At 34.5% G+C, this 25,270-nt stretch overlaps 1 protein-coding gene across 6 annotated transcripts in view; it reads left to right on the top strand.

Moving 5' to 3' along the window:
* The window catches only part of GRIK2 (glutamate ionotropic receptor kainate type subunit 2), a 610,542-nt gene that overhangs the window by 558,566 nt on the left and 26,706 nt on the right, over window positions 1-25,270 (top strand). For all 6 annotated transcript variants that reach the window (XM_058660446.1, XM_058660434.1, XM_004580353.3 and 3 more), the window contains one exon: window positions 20,145-20,370. In XM_058660446.1, the coding sequence (XP_058516429.1) occupies window positions 20,145-20,370 (226 nt within the window). The remainder of the gene's footprint in view (window positions 1-20,144; window positions 20,371-25,270) is intronic.

Here is a 25,270-nt window from a genome sequence, read left to right as displayed (position 1 = left end):
CTGATATAACCCTAGCACATTGCTGTGAAAAATAGTTTCTCCAAAGAGTAGATCTCATTAAAAACAACAAAATACTACTAGCTGTTTAAAAATTATTTGTTCTCTCATAATTGAGTTCTCCTGGAATTTTGTTAATATTGTTGAATAAACCACGAAGATTTATTTATCACAGTTTTGCAGCTTGGAAAGTCCAAGTTCAAGGTTCTGAAATATTCTGTGTCTGATGAGGCCTGATAATCCAGTTTATAGATGACTATAATTTTACTCTGTCCTGCCATGACAGACACCCACTCCCCACTCAGTTTCATCCCAGTTTTGTTGACATCGCATCCCTAACAATTCTCCAATTATAGTTCAGCTTTTCCTATCTGGTCAGGTTCCCAAAGAGGAGTCGGCTTATGGGTTTTTGCTTTAGTAAATTGTGACGCTGTCCAACTGTCTGTTTTTCTAAATTAGGGACGGTGGATTCTACTATGCCAGCTCTTTAATGAATCTAAAAAGCATGATTGATTTTATCCCATTTGTTCAGTTCTTCACTTTTTGGTAGTATACAATGAAGAACTAATAAGCTTCTAACTGACTGGAATGAAAAGTGTGCTTTGAAAAAACATAAATGTCAGTAGGAAAAATGAAGAACTCTTAATGTTTAATTAATGATTTTAGTAAAAATGCAGCTTATTCTCTGAAAGTAATTAGGCAATTCTTACAATATGTTTGAGTCACTCTAAAGATCTTTTTTGTTTGAAACCAGTTTTAAATTTTGTGAGTTTCTTTTTCTTGTGAGGAATTTGAAGGAAGGGCAATGCATTTTCAGCTAGCCATATGTACTTTTAGAACCTCATAAAATGTGGCCTAGCTTCATTTGAATGAACATTTTGTTACTGGTATTTATTTTGGCAAATCAGTTAGCTATGCTAGCAGTTCTGCTTACTTTTCTCAATCCAAAAAGATGTCTCAGCTGAAATTTAGGGCTGGAGTCAGTCAAAATGCCATCTCAGAGCTTGTTTTCACCATCTGTTTTGATGCCTTCGTGACTTGATATCTTTGTGATGGATGGTGTTACAGGAAGCTCCCAATCAGCAAAGGTGGCATTCCTGGGCATATGGAGTGTCTTTAGAATCAACACAAGGTTTTGGTGAAGTAGTGTGACAATTACCTCAGCAAATGCTAAGTTTGAACAGAAATTGTACTTGTTGTGGCTGTTGCAACTGTTCTTTTGGGAAAACTTTCTTTCACAATGGTTTCAGATGAGGATTCTTCCTCAGATGCTCACATTTGATCCTGGATGTCCAGGCGCTTCCCCACTACAAGCGAAAGTAGTGCAATGGCTTCTAATATGCAGACATGCATTCTTTAGCTTTCCTAACTGTATGAAGAACATCAGGGCTCTGTGTCAACTAAGGTAGGAGATTTGTGTCAATCACTTCAACCTGTTGCAACTCAGCTGGTTTGGAACTATGAAGTACATGATACACCTCCCGCCCCCATGCCCACACATGCTTTCATACACCTCAAAGTAAAGGACTATAGAGAAAAAAAAGCCGAGCACAGCTATCTTCTAATAGATCACCTTCAAAATACCCACTTTAATGTCTTTTATTATATATTCATATCTCAGTCATGCATCAATCATACAATTTCTTCTAGATATTCTAGTATGAAATACCCTCGCGACTGTTTTATTTCCCTCTTTACTCAGTGTTTTATGTTGATTTCTTGATGCCTCAATCACTTTAAATGCCCACTTAACATCATGTTGACTAAGCAGATGTTAGAGTCATTTCAGATTATTTATTTATATGAGCGGCATAGAGACAGAGAAGTGACAGGAAGAGAGAAAGAGGAAAAGATGCAGAGAAAGACACAGAGAAATATAAGCTTGCACACACACACACCTATTCTATTCATTGCTTCACTCCCCAAATGCCTGTAACAAATGAGGCAGGATCAGCAGATGCCAAGATCAGGAGTTCCAGTTTATGTCTCCCGGTTAGGTGTCAGTAAGCCTGAACATGGGTCATCATCTACTGCCTCCTACACACATTAGGAGGAAGCTAAATGGAAGAAGAGATGGGAAAAATAGTCTTACTCAGATGTGGATTTCAGGTGTCCCAAGTATTGGTTTAAGTCACTGTCACAATACCTACCATGGAATTATTATTTTTAAAATATCTATCATTTTTCTGCTAGGTAAATAAAATAGGTAAAATAAACAATAACTTTGGTTAAAGTGTTGCATCTTGTATGAGCAATAAAATGCTTATAGAAAATTGATACCTTAAAAGTAAAATACCAAACAGCATCCTAGTCATCTGCTTTTGATGTTATGGTTGCTAAGTAAAAAATGTAAAGCTTCCATTTAGCAAAATGTTTATACAACCCATTTGCATACCACACACGCACAAGCCCATTTGCTTCCTAATATTGGGGAAAAATACTTAATACTGTACACTTTACGTAGGCATTTACATTAGATGGAAGGATCATTGCTTTTAACACTATTTTGCAGTAAAGGAGAGAGATTGCGTTAAACTCTGAATTTATAACAACCAAATGAGAATTAGTAGCCAAAAAGAAGGTGGCAGTGGATAGAAAATCACCACGTAGACGCACTGGCTAATAAGAGCAATCTGGATTGAATGATCTAACTGGATTATCGCTGAAGAAGGGGCAGAATGATGAGACATCATTTGGATGATGGTTGAGAATCAGGAATTGATCAAATGTTGAAAATTATCAGATTTTATGGGCATGGGGCTTTTGCTAAACTGATGTACCAGGTTACTAGGTTAAGCTGTATTTGAACTGCACAGGAGAACACAGAGAGGCCTAACTGAAGTTGGTCAAATGGAAAGTATTTTCCAGTAGCAAACACAACTTTAGAGCAATAATAGTAAAGGGCATCTGTGGCTTAAAACTGGACTTATTGCCAACTTAAAAATCTATTCTAATTTGAATGTTAATAAGCAAGAACATTTTAAATAATTATTGCTATTAATAGTGACAGTATTGAAGAGGATGACTTGTGGAGGCAACTTCGAAGGAATTAAAAAATATTCAAGTAAAGGTAAAATACAATGCTGAAAAGCACAGCAATAAATTGTACATTTAATTGTGTTTTAATTTTTGTTTGTATGCAAATGTTTGTGATTCCCTGGATGGTCACAATGTCTTGAGAAGTAAAGAATACACTAACCTAGTCTAATGAAAAGAAAAATAATGTTTCTGAAAGAAACTTATCTTTATAGCTTTTTCAGGTGGGATATAAATTCTGAATAATGTCATTTTTTTCCTTTGCTTAAAATAATTAGGTGATTGAAATAATTCTTTACAGGATGGGCAATTATGTAATCATAAGTGAAGAGTCAGTCTATATTTCCCTTTCTAGACTATAGTTTAATTCAGTTATGGATTTGCTGATTTATATATTTAATGAAATTATAATGTGCATTAGAAAGGTGATAATGGTATTCTAGAATCTTACTGCTTTAAAGATTTTTGAAATTTTTTATTCACACTCCTATGTTTAGTTTTTATTTTGCATCGCACTTTCAGTTTGTGTTTCCTTTATTGAACTAAATTTATCCATATCTAATTCTCATGCATTTTTAGTCACAGCTGAGCTCCTGTGCCTATGCATTAAGAGGTTGAATTGTGATTAAAATTTCTTTCCAGTGTCCTTGAAACTTCAGTACAATCTGGAAAGATTTTGGATTGAAAAGCTAATTTTGTGTCAAGGAATCAGTTGTGTTTCAAGTAGCGGCATAGGTGGTAGCATGGAGCTTTTTTCATTTGTTTCAAGACAATGTGGTCAGATAGCTTACAGCAATTTGAAGAATGGCTGTAAATTATACATGTGTCAGGAAATTTACTTGATTTTTGAAAGTATGGATATTAGTTAAAAACCAAAATAATTTATCCTACATTCAAAATTCATAGGCAAAGTTCTCTTTACATTTCTCAGAAGTAGTCTTTTTTTTCCTTTTTGAGAACCTTTTTTTTTCTTATAATGTGACACATCACTCTTAACTAAATATCTAAGTATTTATTTTAAGATAAAGTGCATAAGGCGTGATTAAAATTTTAGGTGAATTTTCTAAATGAATGAGAGGGAAGCTAAATTTTCCAGAAGCTGTTCTTTTCCATTCTAAATTTCATGGAATTGGCTTATCATTAAATACAAACATACAGATATGTACGTACTCTGAAAATAAACTTTAGAAGATTGCTGTATCAATTGTACTAAAAATACTAAAGTTTTCTTATAATTTAACAGACCACTCTAAAACCGAGGACATAACAACATTGGAAGAGTAGTTGAACTTGCACATGAATTTGTATATTGCGTAACAGATTATTTATGAATAAACAAGGTTCCAAGTAGAATCCATTTAGAAAACAACATGAGTCCTTAGTATGAATAATCTGTATTTGCTTCACTGTATTTAAATGGCTATGCCTGTTTAGAAAAAGATCTGGTCTGAAATTTTCTGTTACGAAGCCTACCAAACAAAAATGAAAATAGAATTGAAGCTTCTGCAAGCAGGAATAAATGGAAAATCAGTGACCAGCCCAGTGTGGAAATCTACTTTTAAAAAATCAGTAGCTAAAATGATAGAAACAGACTTTAATATTTGGACAAACTAGGTATCCAAAATAGTTACCAATAAGATTCATTCCAATAAAGAAAATCTGATAGTCTGTGTTTTAATGACTTGTAATTTACTGAGTGATATGTCCTGCAAATCACACATTGGACATAGGTATCTCCATTTTTAAGTTACAGACAGTAGAAGACTCTGGCAGAATTTTCTGTTTGAAAGAAAATGTCACCATGGTTATAGTATAATTAGAAAATTAAAATGTTCAGAGTAGAATGCATGCAGATTATTTGTCCTACCACCTTTGGTGGAAGACTGTAAGACAATAAATCATCTTGTGTTTCCTGTTGTTGCTGGCATTACTGATTGGAACAATCCCGATGCTTGCAGATGGTAAATGTTCATTCATTGGTGTTCCAGATACATTGACATGAAATTTCTGGGTTTCAGCCTCTACAGTGTTCTCTGTTACTTCTGAATTGTCCAATGATTTTTTAAATTACCTGGGAATGTGAGAGATATTGAGCAGGGTGTAAATATTTCACAAACAGTCTCACACAGTAACTATTTAGATTCATATTTATTTAGGAAACAGTACTTGCCTGGAGTTAATGTATGTGTAATTAACTTCAAAGATTGTTATTGATATCTGTTCAACTTAATTGGAGTAAGAAAGGTCTTCAAAAACTTCATGAAAATGCATAATATAAAGCTTTCTCTGTCCTAAAATTAACATTTTACAGTTCTTTTGTGCTCTGGTGATTAAAATCTTTACTTATTTTTCATTTTATCATAAGGGCAAAAAGAGGAAATACAGAGAAAGAAAGGGGGAGACACAGACAGAGGTAGGATCATTCACCTTTTGGCCTGACTTTGGGTTTGGGCTAGCCAAAACCAGGAGCCAGAGACTCAACCTGAATCTCACACATGGGTGGCATGGACCTGAATACTGGAGTCATTCTCTACTACCTGCCTTGGTTTGCATTAACAGAAAGCTGGAATAAAAGCACATCAGGGACTTGAACCCAGATATTCTCTTACTCAAGGGAACTGTATGCAATTCTGGTTTGCTATTTTCTTTTGATATTTCTTCTGGATTTTGTGTGTGTGTGTGCCACAAATCTCAATGTTTAAGTTCTATATATATATATTTTTAAATACATTTTATTATTGTTGTTATTATTTTATAATACAGTTTCATATTCCCTTATCCCCTCCCCAGTTCCCTCCCCCCCCCAGTTCCTCTGTATCATTACTAACATATAGTTCTTCATACTCAGTCTTATGTCCATCATTGCAGGCATGGACAATGGCAGAGAGTCCAGAATCCTATTGTCAAGATATAGTAAACAGTTTCATTGTAAGTCCATTTTTGTCTGGAAGTAGAAATGGATACCACACTACATCCTCACATCTGGAAGTTAGTCTCCATTTCACAGCTACTGTACATCTCCTTAAATGAAAAGTCATGATTCAAAATCAACAATAAAAAGAAAGGAAGAAATTTACAATGCCATGAAGTTAAATGACATGTTACTAGATATGACAGTCTCCATTACACAACTACTGTACATCCCCTTAAATGAAAAGTCATGATACAAGATCAACAATGAAAAGAAAAATAGAAATTTACAATGCCTGAAGTTAAATGACATGTTACTAGATATGACAGTCTCCATCACACAGCTGCTATACATCCCCTTAAATGAAGAGCCACAATACAAAATCAACATCCGGGAGAAAAAAGAAATTAACAACATCAAGAAGTTAAATAACATGCTACTAAATGACTAATGTGTAGCTGAAGAAATGAAAATCAAGAATCGTCTTGAAGAAAATGATGCCACTGCATGATCGACGAGTCATTCAATGATTTAATCAGAAGAAAGTGTTTTGAACAGATGAAAACAACAGAAAACAACAAAACCCATGTGACACAGTTTCCGCTGATCTTTGTTGAAGTGTGTCTCTTCCAGACAATAAGCAGATGGGTTTTGTGTTTTAATCCAGTCTACTAATCTATGACGTTTGATTGAGCCTAATCCATTTACATTCAGAGTTTAATATACATGGATGTTACTTTGGTCCTGTCATTTTAGGAATGGGTTGTTCATTGGTTTAGTCTTCTGTTCTCATTTTACTGGGATCTTCTTCCCATTTGCCTTTGGTTTTGGTAGGTGCTATTCCTCTTTTCTGTCAAGAGAACTTCTTGAAGTATCATTTGTAGGGCAGGTTTGGAAGAGGCATATTCTTACAACTTTTCTTTACTGTAGAAGAATTTTATTTCATTTTCAAAGACAAAAGAAAGCTTTGCTGGGTATGTTATCCTAGGCCGACAATTTTTTTTCTTTTAGAATCTGAAATATGTCACTCCATTCTCTTCTTGCCTGTAGAGTTTCCTGTGAGAGATCTCCTGTGAGCTTAATTGGCATTCCTTTATATGTCAATTGATTTTTTTCACGTGCACATTTAAGGATCTTTTCCTTATGTTCAATTGAAGAGAGCTTGATGATCATATGTCTTGGTGAAGATCGCTTTTGATCAAGCCTGTTGGGAGTTCTGTGCTCCTCCTGGATATTGTTTCCCAATTCTTTCTCCAGATTAGGGAAATTTTCCTTTATTATTTCATTAAATACATTTGCAAACTCAGCTTCTCTTTCTGCGCCTTCTAGGACTCCCATAACTCTTATATTTGCCCTCTTAATAGTGTCTTTCAATTCTTGAATACTTTTTTTGGCCTGATCCAGCTCTGCTTCCAGCTTTTTGCTTGCTTCCCCCTGATGACAGGAAATATCTTCCAGTTTTGAGATTCTTTCTTCTGCTTGCTTCATTCTATTTTGGAGACTCTCCACTGTACTCTTAATTTGCTCTACTGTGTTCTTAATTTCTGATATATCAGCCTTGATTTGCTTTACTGCTTCTTTAAATTCTTTGAACTCTTGCATGAGCTTCTCATTGTTGATCAGAATCTTTAAAATGAGTCTTATGGATTCTGTGTGCCCCATTTTCTCGATGTCTTCCTCAGTGAACTCTGAGGTTGGCATAGGGTTTTGCTCCTTTGCAGGGGAGTTTTCAGTAATATTCATTGTGCTTTTGTCTCTTCCTTTGCTCTTGGTCATTGCACTTCTGGTTAGCAGAGTCTTCTCCTTGGGGCAGGTTTCTAAGTTGTGTCACCCACAGGTCTACAATGCGATTTTACTTATTACCGTTGGTACATACCTTTTTGCTTGCAGCCACTTGTGCCACAACCTCCATCGAGTTCCAGGTCTGGGTTCTTATGTCAGATTTCCACCATGGTCTCCACAGCCCCAGCTCTTATCTCACCACTCTCAACCTCCTGTGATACTGTGCTGAGGCTGCACTATTGTCTCTGCAACCTTTCTCCAACTTCTAGTTGTAGCAGGTCCCAGGATTAGGGAGGCCCCAGGTGTCCTATATAATTAGGTTGTTGGTGGCGCTGATCTTGCTGGAACCTGTTGGACGTTAGGTCTGGGTGCCACACGGACCTATTTTGACCGGTAGGCTGCCACAGTTGGTATTATTTTCCCGCAGGACCAGTGCAATCCATGGACCTCAGCAAGTTCTCACGAGATCAGCACATGTGCAGTTCACTCTTGTCTCCCGCAGTCTGAAAGCTATTGCCACCATGTGCAAAATGGTACCTGACGTACCACTACTAGAGTTCTTGATCTGCTGGCAGTTAGATCTGAGGGCTACCCAGACCTGCCCTTGGTGGAATCCGTAGAATGCCACATTGTTGCAGTTCACTGAGACAGAAATGAGCTCACTCCCAGCTCAGCACGTGCTCCGTCCCTTCCCTTGCCCTTTCCTCCTTGCGCAAAATGGTGCCCAAATCAGCTCTAAGGGGCTGACTGGGCTATGGAATCCACTCTGTTCTCGCACTGCCCATCTGGGATTTGCTGCTCTGTGTGTGCTCCTGATCAAATCAAACGGACCAGTAGAATGGACAGTTCTTTGTATTGGTTCACCGCCCGAGCTCCCAGTGAAAGTCCCTTCCAACCTGGTTGCTGGTGGAGTTCTGGTTGCTGGTGGCGTTCAGATCGCCGTGTTGGAGTATCAGTCTCTGCAACGCCACACCGTTGTGGCTGCTGCTTTCCTGTGTCGGTCAGTCTCCAGGTACCCCTCTGCTGTTGTTCTGTCCCTTCCTATTTCCTGAAATATGTCCTCTCTGCTTCATCCTGATTAAATGTTTTTCTGTCCGTCTAAACGTGTCCTTACCCTATTCCGCCATCTTGATTCTCCTAAGTTCAATATAGATATATAGATAGAAATAGCTAATATATAAACATAGATACAGATAGATGATAATGTATTTCAATATTGCACATAAATATTTGAGGTGTTTTCCTTTAAAAGATACTATTGCTTATTTTTTTAGCCAAAATTAAAGGGCTTATTTCTCTTGCATCTATTCATTTTCATCTTCTATTATTTAGTTTATAAGGCATATTTTAACTCATTTAAATCATAATCTTATGCAATATTAAGATGAATTACAAATAAGTCAACTGTAATTTCAGAAAAATCATATCCGCTATCATTTTCAATATACCTTTTGCTGCACATGTAAGTAATCTCACCATTCTCTTTTTGGTGGCTAAATCTGAACACTGAGCAGATAAATAAGTGGAAGGAGGAAATGTGTATATACTACATGGTCATTTATTGCTATTAGTAAAACGAAGTCAAGAGGTAATGAAGGCATATGAAGGTAGTTGTAATTATAGAATAAGTTTTGGAAGTCTTGCTGTAAATGTAATATAAGGGTATGTGTCTGAAATAAGTGACGGAATAAGCTCATAATTTTGTGATGGAAGTGCATCCCAGTTACAGAAAACAGAGAATTCAAATCCCCCAGGTTAGATGTGGTTCATCTGATTAAACTTTACTCCAGATTAATGATTTATTTAATCATTGATAAAATTACACTATACATGTTAAGCTTGTGGTGACTGACCGAGAATATTTGCTTACCAAGTAGATGGAGATGTGGTTTAGAACTGTTCATGTCTCTTTTGGCAGCTGCATGGACCCAACTGTGATTATTTCTTTATGAGCTGAAAAACAGCATTAAGTCACTTAATTTTGGTTTGGGTAAATTTACAAAATCATACATAAATTCATATAAATCATGGCTATGTAAACTTTGAAATATTTTGTTGAGATTTGGCAAACTTCCAAAAAAGTTTAGAAACCTCGGAAAGGGTACTCTATAGGATTAAGAAGATAAACCTTTTAGGAGGCACAGACATACAGTTTGGGGATTTATTTTTGGTCACTATGGTTAAGAGCTTCAACTACACAGAGGTACAAGAACATTTAGCAAAACTGTAACTGATTGAATCTTAAAGTATGGGCACTGACTTTTCTCACATCTGTCATACTTTTCCTCATCAATATAGCTTACATCTCATCTGCTGTTAAGTCATTACATTTATCACAGTTTAGACCTTTGCTTATGGGTCATAAATTTTGAGATTTTAAATTTTGCTAGGGAAGGGGACAAGATTTGTTTTGAACTAATCTCTGCAGGCACAATGCCAACAAGGTCTTTTACAATAATAAGATCTTCACTATAACTTAACATGAGAATACAAATGAATGAATAAGCAAGGGAATAATTGAAAGGAATGAGCTGAAATGTACAGTAAAGCCCTTTGTCTCTGAGATGTCTCAGCTGGAAAGCTCTGGTGTTACAGATCACATCAGTTGAAGATGCTGCCTCATTAAAGGCTAAGGGCTTTTGCAAATCTTGCCTGTGAGGTTGATTACTTCATCTTGAAAGTTAGATAGTCTGTCTTTGTATTCCTAAAATGATTAAATTCTTTTATCTTCTAAGTCTAACGGTATAGTTATAAGAATGCAGTGAGCACATTGTGTGGTCGCAGCCTACAGTTATTACATTTCTGCATCAGTTAGTTCTAAAAACTTGCAAGATAGAAACAGTCTTCTCGCTTTAGAAAGCATTATGGCTTGTTAAAACTGCCTAACATGAATTTACCAATTTACTGATAGCAATAAGGAAGGTTTTTAGGCCTGCCTTGACCCGGTTCAATCAAGATTCCAAATTTTGTTTCAGTTTCGCCAAATAATAATAATAGAATATATTGTAAATGACTATTATTTTTAAGAAAGGAAAACATTTGATAACGGAAGTTGAAGACATCTCTTACAGAATAAGATGCCATAATCAGAAGACTCATCACCAGGCATTCTGAATGGTGCAGAACGAGCTATCAAACAGTCTTCGTTTCTAAAAAGAATTACTGCCTCTAAATGCACTAAATGGCTTAAACTTGCTGCCTATATTATGCTCAGCCATTCTGTGCTCGTTTATGCCTCCGTTCACTCACAGTAACACGGAGAATAGCAATTCTCTCTGTTTCATTGTCCTTCCCTTCAAATATCCTGTTTTAAGAGATTGCAGATGCCTTGAGATAAAACTGCCAGCATTATTCTAAGGACTGACAGGTTTGCTAACAACCAAATGCTTTCAGATCACTGCAGTACACTCAGATTCACCTTTGAGATGAACCACATATGGCTTCAGTCCTGCTTTCCTGAATTGACGCTAATTTCCTAGTGACCAAGGTCAGATGAGTCCAGATAGGACTCAGCTGTTCCTGCCTCGCACATATGTTCCAGTATTGTTTGTAATTTATTTACTGTAATAAAAAATTAAAATGCAAATCTCAGCCAAATTCTCCTTTGTCAAGGGAGAACTTGGCATAAGATTTTTTTTCAAACTACACATCAGATACTATTACTCCTGATTTTTTCACAATAAAACAAGAGTTATTATTATAGATTTTAATATCAATATTAAAGCTAATGTAGGAAAAATTGTCCTAATGAATTTTATTGAAAAGGAAAATTTGAATAACTCCTAAAGATTGCTGTGTTATACTTGGATTATTATGAAAATTAACACAGAGGTGAGTATCTTTTGAGAATTTAACTACATCCCTTTAAACATCAAGCTTCAGCTAATTTTAGAAGAATTATTAAGTAATAAAATGATCACGATACTTATCTTGTTTAAAAAAGTGATGGACTGTGTTCCTAAAAAAATCCTTTGTGTGATTACTTCAAGGTATTTTGAGAATTATTTTGTCTGAAAAGTTCTTCAAGAATCTTGGGTGAAGTCAACATTCCAATATGCACAGAATGCATTAAAATAGTATTCATTTTTGTATTATTGATAAATTAAAATCATGATATTTAAATTTATGTTAAAGTTTTTCCATTTCTTTCATGGAGACCAACTTATCTCAAAAACATACCATAAGTAATTTTGAATTGTTGCATCCAGAGATTACATAAATATTGGCAATGTTATTTTCCTGTTACCATCAGACAATTTGGCAGACTTACAAAAGCAGGCCCAATGGGCACAATGCGTTCTAAAGTTTAATTTGTATCTGACAGCAAGAACATAAGTAGAGGTGAAAAATTCATTTGTGTATATAGATTAATTTGACCAATTATGTGTGTGCACGCACACACACATATGTATATAAAACAAGATGGTTTTGTATTTTTAACATATGTTATTCTCATTACGAGGAAAGACCTATGCAAGTGATATAGATACAACTCCTAATAGCGTTTTGAAACATTTGGGAAAAGATATGAACTAAATTATAAAACACTATTCTTACTCTAAAATCTAAGCAGATCTTAAATTCTATGAGATATTAAAAGACATTGTTGTAAAATTTGTTAGCTATTTGATACTTGCAAAGAGTCAAGAATTTTCAGGTTATTAACTATATTCTGTAATTCTAGGAGAGACTAAACAAATATATCTTTAAAATCAAAGTATTAGGCAAATATGAAATATATAATTGTGTAATTTTTAGCTATATATATTAGCTATAATTAAATTTTTTAAATGAACATTTTATATTCCTTTTAAAGCACTTTTTCATGACTGTGCATTCTAAAAACTTTTCTTTTTCTTACTCTTTTAAAGTTTACTCTTGACAAGAGCTTTTCTTTTATCCTTTTGTTGATGTTTCATATCCCATAGAAACTGCTACTATAAGCAGACAGCATCTTATGAACTGGTTTTATTGGTTTTGTGCTGAAGTAGCAAAAAACAAATCAGCTTACAAGCTTCAGTATTTTCAGAAAATAAACATTGCTAAACATTGACACACAAAATTCTTCCACTACAGCATAGAAGTGTCTCAAGTGTGGCAGATTTAAAGGAAGGAGAAATAATATAAAAAGGAATTTTCTTCTAATATCCACAGTAATATACACTGAGTGAGAAAGAGGATTCTATTTACAAAAATTAAAAAGAAATGATTTTCCTTTGAATATTTTGTCTTTCATATAGTTCATGTTATTTCTCTGAAAAATAATTTAGTTTGCTTATCTGATTTTATCTGTCTAAATTAGTATGTATGACATATTTAGATATGACATATTTAGATATTTTTTACCTTTTTGTGTGATAGCAATTCTTCCAAACAGAGAAAATGCATTTGATTCTATCTACCTTAATTTGTATTTACCATTCTTTTTTCTTAGAATATGTTGTTTTCTCATCTGTGAAAGAAAGGGGTAGATCTACACATACTATATAGTTGTCCCACTCTTCCATCTCAAGTAATTCAATATTTCTTTTATTTGGCCACAGTTGATTTGGACAGATCTCTCTAGTTAGTTACTACATATTTTTCCTTAGAGGACTATTTTTGTGCCACTTTTGGCTAACTAGCTGTTTTTCATTTTTCTTATTTGCTTTCAGTAATACATTATTCTACACAGTCTGAAATAACAAGATAGGCAGCTGCAGTGGGCCAGGTTTGTCTTTTTCTTGTTGTTCTGTCACTGCTCCTGGTGCTCCATGTTGTGGCCAGACAACTTCAGTGAACATTTGGCTCGGGTGCTTTAGCCCCTGAGTGTGTCTCTGGCAGGGCCATTAATGCGATCAGTAGCAAATCATTGAATTAAATTAGCCATTGTCACAGAATATTGAACAAAACATTTAGCAGATAGATCCTTCAACATGCGTATATCTTCCACTTCTAATCTTTATGTTGTGCTTTGACTTGTTTCTCCTATTTTCTGAGCTCATTTGATAATTTCACATTTAACATGAATAAATTTAGTGTGTTCTCACTGCTCTTTTTAATTTTTTTATTAATATAACGAGAAGAGATTTCATGTACTTCTTAGGGACCTGTTCAAGAAGACAAAAATACACTCTCCGGTTTACCACCCAGTAACCTGCCTTCCTTCTCTCTTTAGCATTGTTTGCAGAATGATAATGTTAATCCACTATATTTATAGGCTTCTTTGCAACCAATCATAACACTTAATAAGTGAAAAACCAAAACAACACATGACAGCTGGGACTCCACATATCCACTGGAGTATAAATATGGCTAGCAATGACAATCCTACTTCAAAGTGACTGTTTCATCCCTAAACTGTTTTTGATGTTTTATATAAGCTGCCACAAATCAGAAAATATACTATTTCTGTTTTTGAGGCTGATTTATTTAGCTAAGCATAATAGGTTCTGGTTGCATTCATTTGCTGCAAAAGACAAAATTTTGTCCCTTTTTCATGGCTGACAGTATTCCATAGTGTAGGTATGTGCACGCACATGTACATATTCATGGGTATGAATATGCATGAATATATACATATTCACATACACATATATATGTAGATGGATAGGTAGGTAGATAGAGAGATATCCATAACTACCTAGATAAATAGAGATCACATTTTGTTTACCAGTCATAAGCTAATGGATATCTGGGTTGATTCTAGATGTTATAGTGAAATGAGGTGCAGTAAACATGTGTAAAAATAACTCATACGCTGATGTCATTTTATTTGGGTAAATTCCCTGGAGAGGGATGTTTGAGTCTTATTGTATATCTATTATTAGATCTCTGAGGAATCTCCATGTTGTCTTTATGGTTGTATTAATTTGAATTTCTTATCAATGGTGGATTATTGTATCTTTTTACTGACATCCTTACCAGAATTTAATGTGTTGTGTTTGTTTTGATTGTTGGATGATAGCCATTCTAACTGCAGTGAGGTGAAACATAATTGTGGTTTTTGTTTTAATTTCCCAGGATGATTAGAGATCCTGATAACTTTTGTATGTGCCTGTTGGCCACTTGTATTTCTTCCTTTAAATCTTGCCTGTTTATGTCCTTTGTCCATTAATTACCTGGATTGTTTGTTTTGTTGATAAGCAGCTTTTTGAGCTCTTTATACATCCTCAATATGTATCCTCTATGAGTTGAATGATGTACAAATATTTTCTTCCATTCTGTTGCTTGCCTCTTTTCTTTGTTGATGGCTTCATTTAAATTCTTATCTTGATGTAATCCCATTTGTTTATTTTTGACTTGATTGCTTGGGTTTCCAGGGTCTTTTCTATGCTTATGTCTTGCAGTTCCGCTAATGTTTTCCTCTAGTTTCTGCACATGTAGATTCAATTTTCCCAACATTATTTGTTGAAGAAACTGTCATTTTTTTTTCTGGGGTGATCTCAGTTTACTTGTCAAATATTACTTGACTGTGGATGTGTGGGTTAATTTCTGGGACTTCTACTCAGTTAATTTGAATGCGTATTTATGAGTCAATATAAGGTTACAGCTGCCCTTTAAAATATCTAGCTTTGTTTTTGGTGCTTAAGGTTGCTTTAGCTATTTGTGATCTAATGTTTCCAAATAAATTTCAACATCTTTTTTTTTTCCCGACCTGAGAAGAAAATCTAAGGTATTTGGTTGGGATCGCATTGAATCCTTGCATTGCTTTTAATAGTAGATGATATTAGCACTATTACACCACAAATAGAATTTTTCCCTTTTTTATTGTCTTTTATGTCTTGCTCTAATGTCTTGTAATTTTCCAACTAGAAAACCTTCACATCCTTGGTTAAATTTATTCCAAGGCATTCATTTATTGATCTTCAACTTGCATAGCACCCTTCTATCGAGTTACTCTTCAGCACCTTATTTATTTTACTTTGAGAGTAAATTTACTTTCAAAATGTTCAAATACTTCTGATTTTATAAAAAGTAAGCCTTAGGTTTGTTTTCTTCAGACACTGTAGATCTTACAGGGTACTATTACATGCATGTTAAATATAAATAATCTTGATTTTAGGTTTTTTTTAAAAGATTTAATTTTATTTATTTTAAAGGCCAAGTTACAGGGAGATAGAACAAGAGAGAGGAAGAGAGAGACAGAGGAATAAAAAGAGAGAGGGGTATTCCATCTGCTGCTGTACTGTAGTAGAGACTTGGCAAGGCTGAAACCAGGAGCCAGGAGCTTCTTTCTCTTCCCCCTTTGGGTGCAGTGGCCCACGCAGTTGGGCCTCTTCCACTACTTTTCATTAGTAGGGAGCTGGATCAGAAGTGGAGCAGCCAGAGCAGGAACTGGAATCCATTTGGAAAAGCAGCACATCTAACAGTGGGTTAGCTAGCTATGCTTCAGCATCAAGCCTTACATATAATTATTTTAAAATCAAACAACATCAAACTGTCTGAATTTTATAAAATCACTTATTCTCCTGGGATACATGCTAATAGAAGATTTATACTATTTGTCCTGCTTTCTTGAGATGATGAATGATGCTATTATTATTCTGATATTGTTGCATAAAATTATTTGTGTTTACAGTTTTGAGCATGGTGTTTTGATATGAATGCATTGCAGAATGATCACAATCAAGCAAAATCATGTATCATCACTTCGTCTTTTTTCTTGTATAAACACTTATGACCTACACTCAGAACATTTAAAGCATACAGTAGAGTTTAACTAACTGTCGTCACCAGGCCAAGTGAAATAACTTGAACACAGAGATAACAAAACTGCACAATTTACTTACACATGGGATCAAAAAGCCAACTCAAAAACTGGAGTAGAATGATTTAAGGGACAAAGAGTCAGAAAAATGGGAAATCATCTATTAGAGGAACTCTGCATTATTGATTATTCTCTCTGTGACATTTTAAAGCACTTCTAACACTCCTCATTGACATTTGAAGATGCTCAAATCACCTCATCTTTGAAAAATCATTTTTAAGCTACATGTATTCTGTTTTACTGACTTGTATCTGGCTTCTTCAGAGGCATATTTTAAAGTTTTTTTCCACTGCTAACTTAAATCTACTTTCCCCACGTCTTTTCTTAATTCAGTTTGTTGTCTTTTATCCATATTTTCAAAAGATATTATGTATTGACCCATATTGTGGTAAAGTGTAAAGCCACTGCTTTTGGCACTGGTATCACATGAGTTGCCTGTGTGGATCCCAGCTGCTCCACTTCCAGCCCAGCTCCTTGATGTGGTGCCAGGAGCCTCTTCTGCATCTCCTGTGCCAATGCAGCCTCCCAAGGCTAATTTTCTAACTTTCAAAATAAATAAATAAATCTGTGGGGTTTTTTGTTTGTTTACGATTTACTTATTTTATTGGAAAGTCAGATATGCAGAGAGGAGGAGAGACAGAGAGCAAGATTTTTCATCCTGCTTATTCACTCCCCACCCAAATGGCCGCAACGGTCCAAGCTGCGCAGATCTGGAGCCAAGAGCCAAGATCTTTTTCTGGGTCTCCCACACAGGTGCAGGGTCTCAAGGCCTTGGGCTGTCTTGGACTGCTTTCCCATGCCACAAGCAGGGAATTGGAATGAAAGCCGTGCTGCTGGTATAAGAACTGGCACCCATATGGGATCCCTGTGCTTGCAAAGCAAGGACTTCAGCCACTAGGCTATCACATCGGGCCCAATCTGTTATTTTTTATTTGCCTTCTTCATATAGACTTTTTCATATATTCAAGACACAAGATTAGTTTTGTAACCTGGAATGTGGTACCCACAGGAGTTAGACTCCTGTCTTTCCACAGCAATAAGTAGAGATCATTCTGTGATGGAAGGTTATATTTAAAACATGGCTGCCAGGTCTGTAATAAGGTGATTTCTGGTTTGTAAACTAGGAAAGAGACTTTAAAAAAGATTGACATCTCAAAAAGACAACAGAAGAACTTGTATTTATGAAGTTTCTGGAGTAAATGATGTAAGAAAAAGAAGGGAAAGTCCCTCTGGGCACTGGAAGGCAGGATGTATGAAAACAGGAACTTAAGGGAGTTTTCTCAAGTTTACACAATTGATGGGACTGTTCACGCCACCTTAGTCATCCCTTAACTATCATTTTCTAACACTAGTTCCTTGATATTTCGTGCCCCAGAAAGAGTACTTTGTTCAAAATTATTCTACACATCAAGTTCATGTTGTCAAGTATATCCGGTGTTATTTGCTTTCTCTCAAAATGGAATGATCTCAAGCTCTTTCGTTGTGTGTTTGACATAGATTCAGTCCTTATTTATTTAGTCATTTTGGTTCCTCAAGGGATTGCTTTGTACCTTCTGTACTTGGGGTTTTTCCCATTCTTCCTTATTTAGAATGTTTTGCTAAAGACATTTTTCTATGTTTCTCTGAAGATTATGTGATCTTTCAAGTGAGTGCATATAGGTGATTTTGTACTCTGTGCATTATCTTTCACCTCTTTAAAGAATTTATGTTATTTTGTTTGAGTTAGTCTTTATGCTTCAGGTAAAAAAAAAAACTTTATTCAAATATTTGTCCTTGAATGTTTGATCGTGTTCAGTAGATTGTAAAAGACACACTACAAGCTCTGAATGCTTAACTGTGTCATAAGGTTAATGATATATTTGTGTTTATAAAGAATTTTATAAGCTTAGCTTTTTTCTAACAAAGTATGGTATATCATTTAATTTTATCGTCAGAGTAGTGCTGTGATTTTTATAAGATGTATGTTATTTATTTGGATGGAATAGTGACAGAGAGAGGGAGAGACACAAAAAGAGAAGAGTTCACTCCCCAGATGTTCATAATGTCCTGGGATTTCACTGGGGTCTTCTCGCCGGGTGGCAAGGCACCAAGCATTTTGGCTATATTCTGCTGCCTTTCCAGGTGCACTAGCAAAGACCTATGTATGAAGCAGAGCTTTTGGGAATTGAACCAGTACCTTAATATGGGATGCTGCACCCACTGCACAACAATGCCAGTATCATGGTTTTGTTAGTAATGCTGTGCACATAGCTTTTAGTGGCAGTAGCAGTAATCTCTTGTTTATAAACTTAACACATTTAGAAATGAAAACAAACTTGAGTTGCAAAATGATTGCCTATCTGTTTGAAAATAGTTTTGAATCTTGATAACAGTACAATCAAAAAGATGAATATCTTCCTTTCATGTATAGCAACAGTTTGGTACTTTTGCATAAAAATTAAATGAAGATAAGTTTCTCATATGAGTTTTGAATAAAGAGTTATACCTTCAGTTTGGTATATAACTCTGTTTATGCTTTACTGAAGCTTTCTGAATAAATTTATCTCTTTTATTCAGTAGTGAAATTGTAGTAAAAAGTGTAAGAATTTTGACAGTTAAATTGGACCAAAGATAAGTATCATATTCTTTCACTTATATGTGAGAGCTAACTTGTTTAAAAAATTTAATGTAAAAACAAAAATGATGAAATAAATCACAGAATTAGTTGTGCTGCAAATAAAATGTATGTTTTACAAGACTTATCAGTTGTAACTTTAATAATCTGTGGCTATTTTAACATTTGAGTGGATTTGCAACTTTTCATTTGATTATACTTGCTTATATACATGCTAAACTAAAGACTTTGTGTATTTACTTGTTGGACTGTATTTAGTGGAATATTGAATTTTTGACAACAATGCAAATTAGAAATAGTATCTCAAAATTAATATCTAAAGTATTAGGCTAAAATCCAAAAACTATCCAAATTTATTGCTCCAAGTTTGGTAAACTTGAATTAAAGGTCTGTGGTAGTCTTGTGACAGTCTCGAGGTAGGACTATGGTGACCAGTTGGAACCTTGTCATCTTTACTCATAACTATGTCTAGGTGGAAAGGTTGGATGCTCGCTAATAACAACTTCTGCTTATCTCTTCATCTATACCTCTTACGAATTCTTGGATATGATTCACTGTGTCATGGTAAAATGACTTAGGGAAAACAAACCGTCTTACAGTGTCAGCTTGTGTTCAGTGTCTGTCTGTCTCTTTCAAATTTAATGTTATGGTATGCAAAGTAAAAATAAACATGATGCACATGTAAGATATAGCACAACAGATTCTATTGAATCTTATTCATATTTTTCTTTATTACTTATTGCTTTACTGATTTGTATTGTTGAATAAGAGGGCATTCTCAATTGACCTTTTAAACATGTACACGATTCCTGGAAAAATGATAAGAAAGAGCCATTAGGCTGGTCCCAGTGCAGTGGTGCTTACAAGAAAGAGCCATGATAATGATGTTATACAGAATTTAGTTTTTTTTTAAATGTGTATATCACTACAATTAATAACATAATTATAAAAAGACATAAATAAATTGAATGTAATTGATTGTGTCTGAATTTATAGGCATATCAAAATTCAGTATTATCTATCTTTTCATCAAAATGTGTTTTATTTTTTCCCAGAAATCAAAAATCTCCACATATGACAAAATGTGGGCCTTTATGAGTAGCAGGAGGCAGTCAGTGCTCGTGAAAAGCAACGAAGAAGGAATCCAGCGAGTCCTCACCTCTGATTATGCCTTCTTAATGGAGTCAACAACAATTGAGTTTGTTACCCAGCGGAACTGTAACCTGACACAAATTGGCGGCCTTATAGACTCCAAGGGTTATGGCGTTGGCACTCCCATGGGTAGGTTATATGTCAACCACTTGCTCCTTGTTCATTCATCTTAGTTGTGCTGAAAAGACGAGTAAGAAATGCTTCACATAAGAATGCACTATTTAGAATTTTGTTTTTACCAAATGTATTTTATTTTGTGACCCTCTGTTGCTTTAGGTTAACAATTGGAACAAAGGATATTAAATACATAACGAAAAGAAAAGCTGATTTATATTAAAATAATCCATAACAATTTACTCTATCAATATTGAAAACCCTACAATTTACTCAAAGAACCTTCCCTTCTCAATCTTCAATTTAAAACAATTAATGAATAGCTTTATTCTATGCTTATATATTATTTCATAATTTATTTTTTCATATGTGTCATTCATCAGATTGTATTTGATTTACAGATTTAACTAAAAATTAGCCACAAGTTGTAGCTATGTTGGTTACTTTATTTCATTTCTAGGAAGATAGAATTATAAGACTATCTACAAATTTCATATTTAAACCATTTTATTGCCAGGATTTATTATCTTGAATCTCCTTTTTCTTATGATAGCAATATATTTTATATCATAAAAATGAAATGAAAAAATATATATAAATTAATAATGGCTTGCTAAATATAGCAAAGTAAAATACATTCTGTAAAAGCAGGAGGCAGATGATCCATTCAAGTCTCCACACAGTTGTCACTTCCTTGTGACCTTACCTGCTGCTTCCCAGGCACGTTTTGAGTGAACTGCATCGGAATGGGGAGAACCAGGATTTAATCCCACAAGCCTAACCTGCTATGGTGTGATGCCCATCCCAAATAAAATTTTTGTGTACACCTTGTCAAAACCTTAACCTTGAGATTTTTCTTCTCTTTATTTTCTTTCATCTTTTGTGAATATAATACATTAATGTATTTCTGTCACTAGAGATGGCTAGAACAGAGATTCTGTCACTTATAAGGAAAAAATCTGAGCTGTGGATCAAGATCAGTAGTAAACCAACAGCAAAATTTAATGAAGAAGCTGAATGGCTTGCTAGCATCTCAGCAAAGATCTGAGGACTGTCTCCATTCTATGTGGAATTTCTAGTGGATAGGTCCAGCACTCCACACCCACACTTCCCACTGCTTCTACTGGGGTATTACTTGTGGAAATCTTGCTTATCATAGAATTTGTTAAAATATCTTTTGGTGTATTATCATGGCAATGCTAGTATGAGGCCCAGTAGGTGCCCTGGAGCCAGTCATGGAAGATTTCCCCTACATTGACGTCAGGGGAGGGTCTGGAATCCTTTTACAAAACTAATGGACATTGAAAGCACTTAAAATTGGTAAATACTGGGCTGCTTCCAAGACACACTGCTTTGTTTGTTTTCTTGTTCAGCTACACAAGCTTTCTATTTTTTCCTCACTTTGACCCTTCTTAGTCCTAGGCTAATTGGTGTCTGCTTTCATTCCCAACATTAGAACTCTCTATTCTCCTTTCTTGTGTTGATGGGATGATTGATAAAAATAAAATCAAATAGTATACTGTGCAAATTTAAAAAGCATTGGTATGTGTAGGAAATAATATTTAGAAAGGAAAGCTAAGAGTTCAATTAGTTTTGAAGAAGTTTTCTATTATATTTTCCTGGAGTCATATAAGAAAACAACTTTTGACCATTTTTTTAATCCTAGATGTTGCTAAAATTATCACAAATTTTACTGGAAAACAAAAACAAACAAAAACTTGCCAAACCACAAAAATTCAATGCATTTCAAAATACAAAGATACATTTTTCTTAATTTTTATTTTTCATGATGCAGTCCATAACCAAAGGGATTTCTCCTTCCACTCTTTCAATTCCTTCTCCATCACCATTGTTTCCCCATATTATGACAATAGCATAGTTCTTCAGCAACCGTCACAAGTTCATCATTCTGCTATTTAAGTGTATCATGATAGTATGAGTACAATAATGGTAGAAAGTCCAGGATTGTATTGTCAAGATGTATTTAACAGTTTCATTGGGAGTCCTCCTTTTGTTCAAGAGTAGAGATGTTCACTTCTGGCGGTGTGTTGGTCTCCATTATAGTTATTCTAGATGAATATATATGCATATATATGTGTGTGTGTGTATGTATACTTACCTATGTATCTATTGATCTTGAATTTTGTATGGAGGTTGCCTTATATTAGACAGAATACATAATTATCAGTCCTTTGGGGTTGGCTCATTTTACATGGTATAATGGTCTCTAGATGGCACCATTTTGTTGTAAATGGTATATTTTCATCATTTTTAATTGCTGAGTATTATTCTGTAGAGTAGATATACCACAATTTCTTTATGAATTCCTCTTTCAACAGTCACTTTGGCTGTTTCCATATGTTTGCTATTGTAGACTATGCTGCTATAAATATAGGTTTACAGGTCACTTTCTCAGATGCAGATTCTACTTCATTTGGATGTATTCCCAGAAGTGGGATGGCTGGAACATATGGTATATCAACTTTCAGTTCTCTTGGCACTCTCCATTAGCACATACAAATAACTACATGGCTGAGTATCTTATAAATATAGTCCTCTTTTAAAAAGAGTAGAGAGGAATCTTAAATACCTTGGAATAAATCTAACAAACACATGTAAGACTTCTATGATGAAAATTATAAAACATTTTAAAGAATAAAGAAAATATTAACAGATGGAGAAGTTTGCAATATTGCTGGGTCAGTAGGATCAATAGTATCAAAATGTCTATATTACTGAAAATAATATGAAATCCCAATGAAATCAATGCAATCCTAATTAAAATTCAAACATTTTTCTCAGAGCTAGGAAAGATGCTACAAAAATTCATCTGGAAATACAAAGGTCACACATAGCCAAAGTTGCCTGAAGAATAAAAATAAAACCAAAGTTATTATAATTCTGGACCTCAAGACTTATTACAGGGCAGTGGTCATCGGAACAGTCTGCTACTGGTACAGAAACAGAGAAGATAAAAGTACGACCACACATGTACGACCAAGTCATCTTCAACAAGAAAATAGAAAATAGTGCAGCAAAAAAAGTTTGCTTTCTTTAACAAATATTGTTGGGAAAACTGGATATCAGATTGTAGAAATTAAAAAAAATGATCCTGTCTGTTACCTCTAAGTGGTTCAAGGATCTAGATTTGCACCCAAAAAGCATCAAACTATTAGAGAAAAACATAGAAAGCACTCCACAAGACAGGAATTGGGAAAGACTTAGAAAAGTTACCAAAAGTACAGGTAGTCAAAGCAAAATAAACAATGAGACACATCAAATTAAGCTTGTGTACAGCAAAGGAAATGATCAACAAAGTGAAAAACCAGCCAATAGAATGGGAGAAATTATTTGCACACTCCAGAACCACTAGGGGATTATTAGCCAATATTTACAGAGAGCTTCAGAAACTCAGCAACAGCAAAATGAACAGCCTTGTGAATAAATAAGCAAAGGAAATGAGCAAGCATTTTTAAAAAGACAAATTCAAATGGTTACTAGACTGCTGAAAAAATGCTCAGGCTTCCTAATCAGGTAAATACAAATAAAAGCCACTTTCAGAATCTCACCTAAGTCAAGTGAGATTGCTGGTGTAGGCAAGGGGAGAAAAATGTTGATGGGTGTGTAGACTAGTGTAGCCACTATGGAAGTCAGCATGGAGAGTGTTAAGATAAATGAATTTAAACTATTAGCTTAAAAATTCAGAATTATTTTCTGTTTTATCTGCTGTTCTACTGCACTAATTTGATCGACTCCTTCCCTTCTGGTAAAGGTGAGTTATTGAAGGAAATAGTCACAGAAGTTGGCAAGTTCAGTTAGAGAAGAAATCTATATAGAAGTGGATTTATATTAATTTCTAGTTATTGTGTCTAGTGTGTTAATTTAATATAGTGTTTTCAATAAGATTTTTTTAAATTAAACAAAAGCTCATGATCAATTTTTAAATTTCTTAAGGTTCTTCCTAGAATTTCATTGTAAAGTAGACATTAATAACATTTTGAAATATCAGAATAATGCTTGGATATAGCCAATATTATAATGAGTAGCATATTTTAAGACATTCTTTATTTTTGTTGCTAAGTAAAATTGGATTTAAATTTAAGTGTCTCATTATTGCTAATAATTTTTGGTGCATTTAACATTTTGTTTCATCCTTGTTCTTAATAAAATGAGTTCTAACACAGTAATTTAAAAGCAAGAGAGTCCTCAGATTATTTGCTTACATTGATTGCAATCTATTTTGTTCTTTGGTTCCAATCATTTTTTCTTGTTGTTGTTATATTAAATCTTAACCTTAATGAGTCACATTTTCACATTCAGAACACTCTAAGATCCCAATGGTTCTGAAATACTGATACATGAATAAAAACTGTCATATAATGTCAGTAAAGAAATAGACCATAGTAACAGACATTTCACATTCTATACTTTCAAATATTTTTGCATCAGAGAAAAATTTGTAAGATAGCAGTTAATGATTTGTTATTTCATATTTCTGCTAGCAATTTAGCTTCAAAAATTACTTATTTACTTAGGTGTTAATTGTGTTTGTTATGACAACAACTAGTGGTTTAGTGGGATTCTGACTTACCATGGCCTCAACTCAAATGTATTCACATTTGGTTTGATATCATGCTTTAGCCTATTGAAACTGCTTAGCAAATATGATATTCATTTTGTTTTATGTTGTTAAATCATGACACTCACATACATCTATCAAAGAAAAAAGAAAGAAAAATGCATTCTTATGGGGAAAAAAAAAAGCATTTGAGGCTTTTGCTTTTTGCTCAGCAGGAGTTGATAAGTACATTCAAAGCAGAATAATATGAGCTTAGGTCCTGGGAAACTTAAATCAGCTCTCAAAATTCCTTAAGATTTTGGATTAGCATCTTTAGAACTATAATCCATAATGGAA

This window comes from Ochotona princeps, chromosome 1 (genome assembly GCF_030435755.1).
Source record: "Ochotona princeps isolate mOchPri1 chromosome 1, mOchPri1.hap1, whole genome shotgun sequence".
NCBI lineage: Eukaryota > Metazoa > Chordata > Mammalia > Lagomorpha > Ochotonidae > Ochotona > Ochotona princeps.
The sequence above is the reverse complement of the archived record's forward strand: the minus strand, read 5'-3'. Positions and strand labels throughout refer to the sequence as shown.